General features: G+C 40.1%; 1 protein-coding gene across 1 annotated transcript; it reads left to right on the top strand.

Annotated features, from left to right (window-relative positions):
* The first annotated feature begins 2,560 nt into the window (after nucleotides 1-2,560).
* LOC120725204 (transforming growth factor beta-3 proprotein-like) lies at nucleotides 2,561-15,131 on the top strand. The gene is made up of 7 exons (XM_040017961.1): nucleotides 2,561-3,558; nucleotides 7,411-7,574; nucleotides 9,746-9,875; nucleotides 9,991-10,098; nucleotides 10,734-10,899; nucleotides 11,091-11,244; nucleotides 13,326-15,131. Exons 1-7 carry the CDS (start codon nucleotides 3,213-3,215, stop codon nucleotides 13,482-13,484), a joined length of 1,227 nt encoding a protein of 408 aa, XP_039873895.1. The 5' UTR covers nucleotides 2,561-3,212; the 3' UTR covers nucleotides 13,485-15,131.
* Nucleotides 15,132-16,153: the final 1,022 nt, after the last annotated feature.

Below are 16,153 nucleotides of genomic sequence, written 5' to 3'. Positions count from 1 at the left end.
AAAAACAGGGCATACTTCTCTGTGTGGCTAAGAGCATGTGTTTTTATTTTCATCCTCGGATCTGTAGCTGCATTCCTTTTCCGTGTGTTGTGCGAGACGGAGAGATTGCCTGAGAGTGACTCACTTAAACCTGACCCAGCGGTGAGGTAATCACTGGAGGACGCTTCGAGTAAAAGTGAACTTTGATGATGGTGTCTGGGATTGTGTCTAAGAGTCCTACCTCGTCCAGACAGTTAAAATACTACAACGTGCATGTATGTATCCACATGTGTGTGTTTTAGGGCTTTAAGGTGATGCTTTTTGCCTCCTTAGGGAGTCCTCTCTTCACTTTGTTGTTCTCCGTGTTCATGACCCTCTGATATAGACCCCCATATCCTCTCCACAAAGACTTAAGGAGTGCTGGAGCCTATTTCAGTAGGTGGGGTGCACCTGGGTCACTTCAAGGGGGCCAGAGAGACTGAAAACCACACCAACAGGCAATTAAGAATCACCTGAAAGAACATATCATGCATGTCTTTGGATTACGGGAGAAAGCAGCATCTGGCAAATCCATCCAGGCACTGAGAGAGCATGCAAAGTGCACACACAGAAGCCTCAGGCAGGTTGAACCTACTGCACTTATCATCTCAACCCATTATTATTGGTTTTGCTCTTGTTTGAGGTTCCATCAGGTTTTTGTGATACATTTACAGAACATCTAAATAAATCCTTATGTGAGAGCACAGTTTAGAGCACAGGTCTGCCTGTTGTTACATCTGCACTTAAAAATGAGTCCACTATAATTTAGATTTAGCTCTGGGGCTGTGTAAGATGCTTTCTTTCCTCCGCTCTTGTGTGTGGATTCAGACACTAACAGCAGATATTGTTTGTTATGCAGCATCACCTGCTGGCTTAATGGAGAATTGCCAAAGGATGAATAAGACAGCAGTGGGAGAGTTGCACAGCAGAGAGCTCCTTCAAAGCCATCAAAACAGGGAAAATGCTGAGATTCACCAGAGCTTTATGGACAACAGCAAAGAGCAAAAACAAAGTCAAAAAATGCCTTTTTGTTTTGTCACAAATATCTCACATTCTCTCCCAAAGTCGTTTTCAAAAGTTCTTCTGATAAACTTGAGTCTTGTGCATTAAAGTATGCATAGAGCACTGTGGGTAAGCGGCTGAGAGAAACCAGAGACCTGGGTGTCTTGGATTGCTTACATATCGCTCCCGACATCAAGTTATAGATGAAGGCGTTTCAGCTGGAGTTTGGAGAGACTTTAGTTTGGAGATGGATTCAAGTAGACACAAAAATACATATATTTCTGTGACTAAAGTATCAAAAGCAGCAAAGACAGAGCATCTTGGTTATTAATGGACAAACAAAAAATCTTCACCACAGTTAAAAGAGTTAAACAATAACTGCGATTCAGGGATACTTGGCATTCCTAACAAGTCAAAGAGTAAATGGAAGTCAGAGTTATTACATAAAGAGTATGAGCCATGTTTTTCTGAGAAGACATCTGGCTGTAAAAAATAAAACAGACAGTAAGTGGATTCACATCATAATTATGTTTTCACTATAATCTGCATATATACCCAATAATGCTTCCCTGCAAAGTCAACCAATAAATGTGTATATGATACACTTACTCACCTGAGCTTACTCTTAATGCCAAATATTTACCAAGTTTGGCAATTGTATGAAATTATTCTTGCTATGCAAACTGGTGGACAAAATAAACACGGCGAAATGCCATGTTTGGGTACGGGGCCTCCAGTGTCTGACTGAGCTTCGACTTAAAATAGGTCTGAGAAATGTGAATATGCTCTATGAAAAGAGATAAAACAAGCTGGGTGAGGGGTGGAGGTGGGGGGCTGTAAATATATAATAACTTACAGGCTTCCAAGGCCTTCAGACATCAGCACAAAAAAAATAAATAAAAAATTCTGTGTGGATGGCGGTTTGCAGAGGGCATGGGAAAATCTGCGCTGACAGCGAGGAAACTTTGGTTCTTTTCAACAGTAATGTAATCACGTTGCCTGAAAGTGACGTTTCAAAAGGATCTATGTAATCTGAGTGCAACCTTGTACAACAACCGCTGCCATGTTTTGTGCTGGTCTTTGTGGGAAGACTCCAACATCAGACAACAGAGCAAAACAAACACATACAAAAATACCCAACAGTGAATTATCACTTGTTATCTTTATGGATTTTTTATGTGTAAACTTTGTGACCTCTATTTATTGCCATTGTTAAAGCTGCTACCACAACTTTCCTCCGGGGCTGTTTAGAGGGAAAGACAACACCAAACGTTTGTATCTGGACAATAAACACCACACAGTATTACATCCTTTTCAAGTGTAAGGCTCTTTGAGCAATTTGTTGGGGAAACAAAATTGGCAACTGCAAGTGGTACAACTTGCCACTAGGGGGCATACGACAGCAGACAATCAGAAGACGCACCAACTGAGATTTCAACATGGTTATAATTTACAGCGACGTACGACTATAAAGACACACGCGAACTCACACTCACACAAACGGGGACCACAAGACCAGACCTGAACACCACTTCAAATACTTTCGTAAATAAACAAATGTGGGCTGGAGCTTAAATTGTCCCTGCTGTTTGATGGGCCTGCCCGTGAAACTTGCTTATTATGTCAGAGTTGATGACTGGAGCGTTGCATTCACTGCCCGCTTACGTTTTGGGCGCTCCCGGGGACCCTCCTCCATCAAAACGTCAGAAACGACCGCTATAAAGCTCATGTGAGGCCATACCGACCGCTCAGAGTCGCATATACCTCGTTAACGGGACAACCTGCGGTCTGCCTCCTCTGAGACAATAAGGCGGCTCCACATTTAAGTGATACAGACTTAGAGGAGAAGTGTGCCAGGCCACCGGATAAATCTGCTGGAGTGAGTACAAGTATGCAAAAGACCAGATTGCTTGTTTCTACGGATCAATTTCATATATGTGGGAGAGCGTCTTTTTCGGGACTTTGAATTGAGTTGTGTCTAATGGGCGAACACAAAATTGGATTTCCGCAGGCGAAGGGGACAAGAAAACGAATCAAGCGAGGAGTTTTTAAGCATTAGTTTCCAAGGGAAGTTTAGAGAAGCACAAGAAGAACCATAGGTCACAGGACTGTGATTTTGACGGATAGTTGACACGGACCCTGGTAGTCCTCCACACATTTCAACCATCGAGCGAACAAATGCAGAGAGAAAGATGCATTTGGGTAAGGCTTTACTGTTTGTCATCCTCCTCAACTGCGCAACTTTGAGCTCATCCCTGTCAACTTGTGCCACTGTGGATATTGACCATGTGAAAAGGAAGAGGGTCGAGGCGATACGGGGTCAAATTTTGAGCAAACTTCGGCTGACTAGTCCTCCACAATCCCTTGGACCGAGTAAAATCCCCTATCAAATCCAAGCGTTGTATAACAGCACCAAGGAGCTACTGGAGGAGTTGGGGAGGGATCGGCAGCAGAGTTGCGGTCAAGACAACACAGAGACAGAGTACTATGCCAAAGAGATATACAAATTCAACATGGACAACGGACCGCCGGAGAACAGTAAGTATCGCACTTTTTCAGACAGCCAAGCTGTCTTTCTCCAACTTATGCCAGCCACCAACGTGTCCATAGTGCGTAATTACGCATCAAACGAAGAGTGTACGCCTAAACCCAGCGGCACAAGACTCAAAACAGCAATTATGTAATTCCGTTTCATTGACAGTTTTAGATTGATAAAATTTCTAGCTGGCAAAAGACTCTCTCAATTTTATGATATTATTTTTATTATAATATATATATTTTTATATTCCACGTTTAACTCCATTCAAGCCGTCCTCTCTTTTACAAACTAAATCCTCTTTTTAGTGTTTGTGCTGGTAACTGGTTAGTGTCACATAATCATCGCAAACATAGAAAAAACAAATTCCCCTTTGGCAGATTAATGTTTAATTGTATAAAACTCTTCTCTGAATTTTTGTAAAACTAAAAGGCGAACAGAAAGCAGTGCCCTTGTGAATGATGTGCTTTATTTCTTTTGTGCTCGCCAACCTGTTTTATGTCTGAACCTGTGTTCCAGGAAGGCCACTCTCCTCCCACTCCTGACTCCGCTCTTATTCGCTTTGTTTTTTTCCCCTCTCTATGGTTCATGTCTCCCATCCCAGATGTTCCCATTTCCTTTCCAGTCAGGTTCAAATGAGAGGGACATCTGCACAGGCAGATGGGGATGCCTATAGAAGAAGGAGTTGGAAAAGTTATCAGAAATGAGCAGGAAAAGCTAGACAGCAGGACCTCCCCATTAGCTGGGATAGAAGGACTCTTTTCTGCTTTAGAGTTTCTCTACATGGGAGGAGTTGGCTCTTCTGTAGCCCTCATGCTGGTGCCACCCACTTGCCTATTGAGATGGCAGTGACCCCACTGGCCGTCTTGGCTAGTTAATTATGCTCATGGGTGGCCCACGAGAATGAGATCACATACAGGACAGCTCAGGTTTAACTTTACTAAACCGTGTGTGAGGCTGAGCCCTAAACCCAATTAAGTCTAAAGACTATGCCACCATCTCATATTGCCAGCAGGTATAGGTAACAAGTCATTACTTGGCTTAAAATGAGTTTAAATTTATATGTGAAATATTTGTTAAAATAACACATAAAGACTGCTTAGGCTCACATTATTTCCTCTACATGTGTTAAACCCATATTTGACTTTCCCCTCTATAGAATAAAAAGCTACGAACTGTAATTGGAAAACCTGTGCTGGAGGGACATGTGTCAGCACTTGAAGGAAATTCAAGTGGCATGTGGTCCGACTGAGTCTGGATTACCGAAAAAGCAGAATAGGATAACTGCTGTGCGTGTGCGAGAGGCGAAGCGGGCCTCATGGTCTAGAGCAAAGCCAAGACCATTGCATCACAGTCCCTTTGAAATCAACAGGTGTTTCTCAAAAGACCTACTTTCCCTCAGCAATGTTCTGTTTCAAATCTCACAAAATGGTTTTTGACAAAAACACCAGGAAATAGGCGCCTTGAGATGGTGGACTCGTAGCTGGATTTGAGAGCCACGGATGGTCTCGAGGTACGACAATGTGACGACAAAGATTTATATACGGTGTCCTGTTCACTGGTGTTTAAACAGAATAACACACGCCGATTGATGACAAAATCTTAAATACAAGAGTTGTATGTGTATGCCAGTGTTTTTTTTTAATATGTCCAGTGTGATCTCATACTTGGAAATATGCATTCTGTCAATGCCCAGTATATCCACTTGTATTCATTCAGCCCCTAAACTGAGAGTGGGTAATGTGATTTTCATATGATGGAGAAGGAAAGATGATGAACTTTCAGATTGGTTGAGGTCCACTTTTGAATTTTGCAGGAAAGAAAAAAAAAAGCAACGCAAACATCTTTTAGATTAAAACAACATTTAAAGCAATGTATTCTCCATGTTTATCCAGTTTACTTCTTCATACAAGACATACAAAACTCAAAACATAAGTTTTACCTCAATGGGAGCAAATGGGTAAGGTCACCTCTGTTTTAACCCAGTTCATCAACAACTCAAGCAAATTTAAAACATGTCTTCTCCTGCAGAAAAATGCAGGGTTTTTTATGTATTTACTCAAAATCTATGTAACAGATGGAGACAAATCCCCAGCTTCTTTAAGGTATGATGATGTGTCAAACTCTCCAACAAATCTTTCAAAATAAAAACAAATTACATCAGCTTTCATTGCCCTCGACACATACAGACGAAGCACTTTTTGATCTGCCACGCCTATCACCAGGATACCTTTTACAAAGCACCCCTAGTCTCTTTTGTGTAATGATAAAGCTACAGTTAAAGTTAGATTAGATTCAGGTGCAGATAAGACTTGGGAAGGTTTTACTGAGAGACTGTTTTGTGTAATGTTGGGTAGAAACACTGTGACCCCTCTTAAAGTGACTCGAACACTTTGTAGCTCTTAGTGAAGCTTTGTTGTTGTGGTTACACCATTAGCTGCCCACTGACTGGTTTGTCCCACAATCTGCAGTCCATAGACAAGAAATAAAAACTCACTTTTGTGGCTAAGACTCCATGAATTTGATCCATCGTATTTAACAGTTTTACAGATGTCTCTTTTGATAATGGCGGTCTACGGGGAAAAATGTTTTCTGGACCACAGGGACTGTTTTCAATTCAAATGCAAATGGGTACTTGGAAAGCATAGCAGCAAGACTGAGCAGTGGTGCAGTATCCGGCCCTGTTAATGCATTCATTAACTATACTCCCAAACCTCTACCGTGTCAGTTTTCTTTTCTTTTCAACGTCACATGACTTGTTTGTATCCAATTACGCTCTAGAGGTCTGTGTTATTTACCCTTGATTACACTTTAGAATGTACTGTCATTCATTAAAGGTGGCCACAGATTTTATTATCATTCCACAATAGGCACATGCTTGTGAATGACATCATGTATTACCACACGCCAAGAATGCTGCATCTAGCTGCCAACATTAGATCCTATTATTTTTTGAGAATGAAATGACGTGTGACTAGCTGTTAGCTCGCGCCATCCTTTTTTTTTGGGTGGAATTCATAGCAGTGATGTCACGTTTCTCACGTAACCTACAGCGAGGAAGTCGGAATGTAAGTTTTACAAAATATCAAACTACTCCTTTAAGACAGTAGACTGTCAGTGATTACAAGCCACAGCGCCAATGGTGCTCCCTGCATGAGGCATAAGAGTGCTTGGAGGCTGACTTTGTGGAATGAAAATTTGAGTCTGGGCCAGTGACATCACGCTCTTTATCTCATTTACATACATTAGCTTTTTGATGGGGTTCAGAGGTAATACGTTGACCTTTGTCAGTCTTGTGGCAGCCTTCTGCTTCATTTACACCTGCCACGGCCTCGAGTTGGTTCACAGAGCAGCCTTAAGGTCATTCAAATTACTGTGTTGAGAGTGTGGACAACAAGCATCGGAAAGATTTCCTTTTATAGCATGGTACTTATACAGAGTCTGGCATGTCTCAAGGACTGAGGTTGGGCTGTGGAGAAGTCATCATGGTCAGAAAGGGTTCAGGTCCAAAAAGTTGTCAGTGGGACTGAGGATAGGAAGGTTTTTGATACCAGATAGGTGAGGTCATACTTATCTAAATAATGCTATTTCAGTGACGACATTTTCATTTCCACCAAATATAGACAAAATGTGTTAGAGAAACACTGACAAGTTCTGATTAAGGTGTGCAGCAACACTAGTCGTTCACTGTGATAAACGTAGTGCCAGACACCACAGAACCACTATGGCCAAGATCGGATTTGAACTGTGTATCTTTATCTATACAAGGTCCATCTGTCTTATCTATCTACGGACATAAAATGCTTCTAAGCATGCTCCCTCACAAAACATTTGTTTTATTCTATTTGTTCCAGACGATCTGTCTTACTGCCCAAAAGGCATTACTTCTAAGGTTTTCCGTTTTAACATCTCCGCCATGGAGAGGAACGCCACCAACCTGTTCAGAGCAGAGTTTCGAGCGCTGAGAGTTCCAAACTCGACTGCCAAGAGGAATGAACAGCGGATTGAGCTCTACCAGGTGCGTAAAGGTACCGTTTCCTTGTCCTTCTACCTAGATAAAAGGCAGACCGCAAATACTTTTTCTGGATGTAATCTTTGTATACAAGGAAAAACAAACAAAAGAAAAATACCACTACAATTCTGAACTGTTGAGAAACCGGTCTTGAAATAGCTAGTCAGTTCTATTGTTATTTCAGGCTCCAACTAACAAAAAATAGACAATTATAACTCGATTGCAGTTAGGCTCTAGGTAACAAATAGATGAACAACTGAAAGGTTCAGCAGGCCTGCAAGATCTTTGCAGAACCGGGACAGTTAGCCACAGACAGTGTTATCGAAGAACAAGTAGTAGACATCTACAAATGTCTATAATGATCTTAATTATAGTTATGTGTAGATCTCTAGTACTGAATATTGTAGTTAATGTCCTTAATGCAATATTCTGTTATAAGGATCTAAGATAGGGGTGTCAAACATGTGGCCTGGGGACCAGAGTTGGCCCAGAAAAGACTCCAATTTGGTCCACTCTTTGTTTTTGGAAACTGTGAAAAAGGGGGTAAATTTTAACTGTAGTTTCTTAACTTTTACAACTTTTCCTGCTGATAAGGACCTCCCCAACGGCACACCAAAGTAACCGATACACAATTAAATGACAGAAAAATATACTATTAACATAGTACCCAGAGTTGGTATTAATCTTGGCAGTTAAAAGCATCATAGCAATCTGGTGTGTGTGCAGGTGCTTAGATACACATGGTTAGCATGTTGGTATTTACATGTATGCTGTGTTCTGTGGTTGGTTTTGTAAGATTTTGGTGTAAATATATGATTTTGTTTAAAATCTGGATTTTTATTTTCATAAAAATAGATCTGCCCAACCCACTGACCAAAAAACACCTCCAACATGGATTCAGATTAAACTTTATTGTCACACCACAGATTAACAAGTAAAAAGTCTGTGAAAAACCTATGGAAAAAAAAGCTCTAGATTAGAAGGTCACAAGAAAAAAAGAATGTCTGTCAATAAAATTAATAATAAATAAATAAACAGGTCATAACTTGTTCAGCGACTTAATAGCAGTTAGAAAAAAGCTCTTTTGCATCCTGCTCTGGTGACAGAGAAGGTATTTATAGCATGTTCCAGCCAAATAGCCGAATTCCACAGAAAAACCAGGGACCTGTGGCAACCTTGCCAAAAGTTAAGTAAATAATAACAGAAATAGTCAAATGTAAATTTATAGATCTTGTGCACATTCCCACATGTCTTTAGTTATAAAGAAATAAATACAAGCCAACAAAAATGGAAAGACAAGGTTTAGTCTGATTTTATCAAATGCAATGATACAATCTACTGGAACACTGCGAAAAGCAGCATTAATGGGGAATTTAACTAAAAGTAACTGACAGCTGTTATAATAGCAGAGTTGGCCTTTTGTTGATTAAAAATACATCTTTTGTTTAAGATATAGCACCATTAAATTTTAGCATATTGAGTCTGGCTGATGTAAGAAATGCATATTTTGTCATTTTTGTCTTTTGCCACTTCAAACCTTCTTCATCATTTGAACAGTTATGACATGATATGACTTATTATGCAAAGGTGGGAATTTGCATTTAGCTTAAAAACACCCCTTGCCTGCAGTCCGTCTACATGCACACACGTATTTTGATAAATGTAGCTTTTCTATAGCTTTTAGCCTTTTCCAACACATAAATGGCATTTTACTGTCATTTTACGGTCACTGAAATTGGAGCTTTTGGAAAAACCCCTTCCAGGGTGAAGATTTAAATCTAGGCAGGGAAATGAATGAGGAAAGTCAGATGTGTGAGTGTCAGTTTTGTGTGTGCAGCTTCATTGTTTGTCAGCTTCTGATTGGTCAACATTTCTGTATTGTTAGAGTTATGCTGTAGTGCCACCCGGTATACAGCCCTGGACATTGTTTTTTGCATTTTCACGTGAAAAGTGATATTTCAAGGCAAAAACGAAAAACTCCCATTTTAAATAATACCCATGTACATGTCGACATAGCCTCAGTGTAGTGTACTTTTTCTGTATTCATAGTTTATTAATATATTGAATGCACTCTTTCCTTACATGATTCAAAACTATTATTGAATAATTAGAACAAGAACAACTAAAACAGTTGAGAAAAAAAGGCTTCAGAGCAACTATTGATTTTTGCTTCACAGATCGTGAGGCGAAATGAACACATTAGAAAGCAGCGCTTCATTGGAGCCAAGAATGTGCTGACCAAAGGTACCGCAGAATGGATTTCCTTTGATGTGACCGAAACAGTGCGGGAGTGGCTGATGAAGAGAGGTGAGCCTGAGATCTCCATATTTCCTCATTTCACAATAACTCAGAATTGTTATCATTAGGAATAATAAAGGATTACCATTAAGGTTAATGAAAGCTTGCCTTTTTTTAATTGCAGGATCTAATATGGGTTTGGAAATTAGTGTCCACTGTCCATGCCACACCTTCAGCCCAAATGGCGACATCATTGACAAGGAAAGTGAGGTCCTGGAGGTCAAGTTTAAAGGTGAGCTACAGTGAGATTTTGTCACATTAGTTTTTATACCCCCCCCCCCCCCCCACACACACACACACAAACAAAAAACAAACAAACAAATAAAACAAAAAAACAAACAAACAAAAAAACAGTATATAGGATGGTCATAGCTACTAGGGGTTTGTGCAAGTCATTTTTTGTGCTCTGTGTGAGTTCTTACCATCCCTGCAATACATTTACATGGCAACATTTCATTGAATTCAATACACCTTTATTTATACAGCGCCAAATCACCAATAGTTGCCTCAAGGCAAAGACCCAACAATAGCACAAAGGAAACACAGAAAACCCCCTAAATTATATAACCCCTGATTAGCAAATGCTTTGGCGACAGTGGGAAGGAAAAACTCCCTTCTAACAGGAAGAAAGAAAGAAAATGTAATCTTCGTAATAACCAAATCACATCTTTATTGTGGTAAATAATCCAAGGTTATTTACATAGAAATAATTTTTAAGCATAGATGCTTCAATTTGATGAATTGCAATACAGTACAAGTGCTCTTATATTATGGTGAATAATATTTAAGGTCTTTCTCAGATAAAAAAGGATGGATTTTTTCCACAGTTGTTAATAGTTGTGCACTTGGATCATGTTTATAATCAAGGTATTGATGAAGAGGAGGAGCACAGTCGCTTGGATCTGGATCACTTGAAGAGGAAAATGGAACAGAATCTCCCTCATCTCATCCTCATGATGATCCCGCCCCACCGCCTGGACACTCAGTCAACACGCCGACGCAAGAGAGCGCTGGACACAAACTACTGTTTCTCGTAAGGGGATTCACGCCAGTTTTAGCTAGTCCTTGAGAAATCTATTCTTAGTGCTGTCAAGTTTTAATGGTACTTTCATGTGCAGGAGCTTAAATATTTGATACAACAATGAAATATTAAGAGAACCTAAATGTTCCACTGAAAACATTTCTTGAGACTGACTATGTTTTTGTTGTTCCTCCTCATCACAGAAACACGGAGGAGAGCTGCTGTGTTCGCCGGCTGCACATTGATTTCCGCCGTGATTTGGACTGGAAGTGGATCCACGAGCCCAGTGGTTACGATGCCAACTACTGCTCTGGGCCATGCCCTTACCTGAGGAGCTCAGACACAACGCACAGCTCGGTAAGTGGGATTATGCTGAGGGAGTTTTGCACAGTAGAATTTACAGCAGCAGAAAGAAAAATACCTTTACGTACATCGTAGATTGCAGAAAAAAAAGCATCATAAATGTCAATGTTTTATATGTATATTCACTACAACTATACATGGTATTTTAAATTACAGTGTAAAAAACAAAATATAAAAAACTTGTCCATTTGATCACAAATCAATATATATGATAAATATATCTGAAAGCTATCTTTCACAGTCAGAGTATAGGTATTGCATTGATTAAAATAAAAATGCCTTGGGCTGTAACTCTTCTAGCAGAAACTCTAGCCACTTTGCCACTGAAGCTCCAGGCAGCTGTTTTGTGTTAACAAGACTGAGCCCTGTATTTAAACATGGGGAAAGAGCTATATTCTTTATTTGATATGTAAACTGAATGAATCCCCACCTGCTGGGGCATCCAGTCAAAAGAAAGTTGACTTTAGGGGAAAGGAAAAGAGCTACAGCTATGTTAGCCAGAAATTGGTTCCTTTCATGATTTTTTATGGTGGGGTTTTTTTCTGTGTGTGTGTGTGTGTGTGTGTGTGTGTGTGTATCATGAACCTCATCTGTGCACTTGCATCAGTAGTAAACAAGGTATGCTTTATACACTCACGGGCTACTTCATTAGCTATACCTTGCTATTATCAGGTTGCACACAGTTCTGATTCAACAAGGAGCTGGAAACCTTCCTCTGACATTTTGGTGGATATTGACATGACAGCATCACGCAGTTGCTGCAGATTTATCGCCTGCACATCCATGATGTGGATCTCCCATTCCACCACATCCCAAAGTTGGTTTATTGGATTAAGACCCGGTGACTGTGGAAGCCATTAGAGTACAGTGACCTTATTGTCATGTTGAGAGATACCTTGGTTGTAACAAGTGGTTTATTTGAATTGCTGCTGCCTTCCTATCAGCTCAAAGCAGTCTGGCCATTCTCCACTGATGTCTGATATAAACACAGTGTTTTTGCTTTTTTGCGTTGTTCATGTATAAAACATGGACGTACCTTGTGGGTCGGAAAACTCCATCAATGCAGAAGTGTCTTAAACGTGCATTCTATCTGAATGTCACCAGATGGCAATAGTTGTGGTTGCAAAAAGACTTCTGGCCCTATAGATGTCTATGGGAAAACAGCTTTCTGTCGTGACTTCCATAGTCACTTTTCTGCTAAGCTTGTAGGTCACTCTACAGTCACTCTTTTTTCATATTGTTATTGTTTTTTGCCAGTGTACATCGTCCCATGTTTCATGCACCATATGCATGCTATGAAACCACAAAGACATTGGCTTACGAGTTGACGAGTTGTCAGTCACAAGTTGTTAGGCGGTAAGCGTTTGGTTTCGCAGTCAGACCTGCCCAGCCTCGTCATGTCCAGTTTTTGCAACCAAGGTGGCGACATGGGAAGCCCTCATCACGAGGCTTCAGAACAGGACTTCACAAACCACTGGGTGATGTCACTGTAGCTATGTTCATCTTTCATACTGATATTTGCCCAGAGTTGGTTATTTTCTCTTTTTCCCTTTTTCGGACTATTGTTTTAAAATTGTCCTAGAAATGGTTTGGTGGGAAAATCCCTGCCGGCCAGCACATTCTGAAATACTCAGACTAGCCTGTCTGGCACCAACAAACATGCCACGTTCACTGTTACTTAAATCACCCTTTTTCCCCCATTCTGATGCTCAGTTTGAACTTGAACAGGAGGTCATCGTCACCATGTTTACATGACTAAATGCACTGAGTTGCCGCCATGTGTTAGGCTGATTAGATATTGGCGTCAATGAGCAGTTGAACAGGTGTACCTAATGAAGTGGCTAGTGAGTGTATATTTCTCCAGTTTGGCTGTGAAAAACCAGATGTTTGGCTCTCTGGTAGAGGGGCAGAGGCTCTTTGCTGTTACTACTTTCTCTCATGGATTTCTGCGCAGAAGTCTTTGTGTGCCATGTCTCTGCCATGTAATATCACATAGGAAGAGACAGCAGAGATACACGGTACACAAAACAAATGTGAATTTTATAATTATTTAATTTCTATGTCCTATTCAATAGCTGCTGAGCCTCTACAACACTCTGAATCCAGAGGCATCCGCCTCCCCCTGCTGTGTCCCCCAAGACCTGGAACCCCTCACTATACTCTACTACTCTGGACGGACACCTAAAGTGGAGCAGCTCTCCAACATGATTGTCAAGTCTTGCAAGTGTAGCTGAGAGGACATGAATGTGAGGCAGTGTGGCAGGATTTTACTCGGTACAGACCAAACCCATGCACGACTTTTGGACTTTTAGCTGTGACAAATACTTAAACTGTGGCCTCATGGCTTAGATTTGAAGACCACTCAGGAGGTGGCACATTTTTAACGATGCAGATTTTCTCAAAAAACAAAAAAGCCCAAAACAAACAAACTTGATATTTTGATACTAATTTTTTATTGTTTCCCTCAATTGGTTCTGGTTGACAAGTAAAGTAGTTTAATTTGAATCTAACTAAAAAAATAGTCCCAAATAAGACTTGAGCTTAAAATATTTCCCCCTATATTTGTGAGGATGGACAACATACTTTAGAGGCTAGATTGACAAGGGCACCTATTTGTGACAAAATGAAAGAAATTAAAATAAAAACAACAAAAAAACGAACTATAGCTGCTTCATTGATAATTACTCAAAGAGGGCTACGTTGTAGTATTTTTGTGTAACTCTTTCTTGAATCTAGCCTTGATTTTACATTGTTAGTCGTCACAAATATAGACAGGTCTCTTCTTTCAGGCCCAATTTTCCCTTAAACTTGCCTTAAATTCCCTTCACTTCAAACAGTGGGCATTATCTTCAAACACAAAAGGAGAAAGGACAGACTTGCTGCTGTATCCAAAGCCATAGCTGTGGTCAGGGAAAAGGAGAGCTGAGAGAGAATGCCTGCTGGATTTGCAATGGAAAGTCAATGAACAAAGAAGGTTGAGCCAAGCTTTTCTTTTTTTGGCCAGCCAGCAGCAATGGTCTCGTTTTTATTTTTTTTTCTCGGTGAATCTATTAAAACGAATGGAAGAAGAAGAAGAAGAGGGGACCTGTATGGAAGGGAAGAACTGTGATGGAAACTAGCCACGAGCACACTGCCATTCACTGGAAGTTTTCATCTTTAACAGGTTCACATTATTTTTGGGACATCAAAGAATATACTGGAAAAGAACACGTGTTATGCAACAGGTTTTTATGAGACTTCTTTTACATTAATAGCAGATTTAGTCTGTTATGCAACTTGTCGTATAGTGATTGTTTCACTAACTGGGAAGAAGATTGACGTGTAACAGTTTTATATTAAACTGTGGGTACTGTTACATTTCCTTTGTGATTTAGAAAGAATATGCAACATTATTGTCCATATAGGAGTTTAACCTGTTATGTGGAATCCCCTTATTTGTCTGACTAAAGGCCATTTTTTTAGTGCAGCTGTTTTCTTCTATTTCTTTTGTCTCCTGTCAACTCACCTGTCACCCTTCACTCCAGCCCGCTGACAAGGAATTTACATGTGCAGTCTGGGCTTCCCAAAACATTGCAGTCTTTCATTCCCTTTTGCTCTGTCTCTGTTTGTTTTGGTGCTCTCTTACAGTGTGAAGTCCTAATGGAACAGAAATGAAGAGGGAGTGGAGGAAAAGTTATAACATGACAGTGGCCTGATGTACAGTTAGACCTCATTTTCTCCGACTCATTTCTGAATCCCTGTACTGTTTGACATTTGCCCAATCGCAGTCATCTAGCTTTTAGGTGACATTTACATCATGTTGTTGTTTTTTTGTTTGGTTTTTTTGGCAGTCATGTTGTTTGATAAAATGATTGTTATTAAAAAGACATCATGCAAAAGTCTATGAGCCCCTTCTTAAAGCGTAACGTTCAAATCTGTGCAAACATTTAACTCCAAATTAGGAGATGATGAATGTATGAACTGTTCTTGTCTGCCTTATTGAAATGTCATTTAAAATGCTATTTTCACATAATGTTTTGGCTCCATGCAAACATCATTTTTCTTTCTTGAATCTCACCAACCCCACCTGTTTCCTGCAGGCGCATGCACAGCCTTTTCTTTTTTTTTTTTAAACCAGAGTGATAAATTCAAGTTTCTCAGGGGTTACTGCTTAACAGCTTTCCCAGGCAAAAAGCAATTACTCTTATTTTAAGAGCGTATTACTGCACAGGCATCTCTTTATTTCCTTGTTTTTCATAAAATGGATAGCATAAATCACGCAAAAAAAACTGAAAAAAAGGCATATTACATTCAGTACCGCCTCATACCTAGGTATGTGTTCTTCTCCGAGTTTGATGCTTGCTTTCAGTATTAGAGCCAGACAGTTTTTACAGCGGTGCCTAAGCTCATGCTATTACTTGCAGTACTGTGTAAAAGTCACACGCCACCCCTTATTTCTTTGTAGTTTACTAGGAAAATAGGACATAGGTGCAACAAGGTATCGAAACACACAAAAACATTATTTGATATAAAACCCTTTTTTATTCAACACAGCCTGAACTCTCTTAGTCAAGCTTTCTTGTCATTTCTTTAAGGAGTCTTCAGGAATATTTCTCCAGACTACTTGAAAGACATTCAAAGCTCTTCTTTGGATGTTGGCTGCCTTGGCTTCTTTGTTCTCTGTCAAGATGATCCCACTGCTTCAATTATTATTAACATCCAAGTTCTGGGAAGGTCAATCCATGACTGATAGCGTTCGTTTGTGTGCTCTTTCTATCCAGGTAACAAAGCCGCTACCAGTCTGATACTTTGCAGGTGGTATAACATGCTGGATCAAAATCTTATGGTACTTTTTTGTGTTCATAATTCCATCAATTTTGACATGATCTCCAACACCACTGTCTGAAATGCAGCTCCAAACCAT

The sequence above is a fragment of the Simochromis diagramma genome, unplaced genomic scaffold (genome assembly GCF_900408965.1).
Source record: "Simochromis diagramma unplaced genomic scaffold, fSimDia1.1 OVJJ01000802.1, whole genome shotgun sequence".
Lineage (NCBI taxonomy): Eukaryota > Metazoa > Chordata > Actinopteri > Cichliformes > Cichlidae > Simochromis > Simochromis diagramma.
This window is presented reverse-complemented; position numbering and strand designations above follow the sequence as displayed.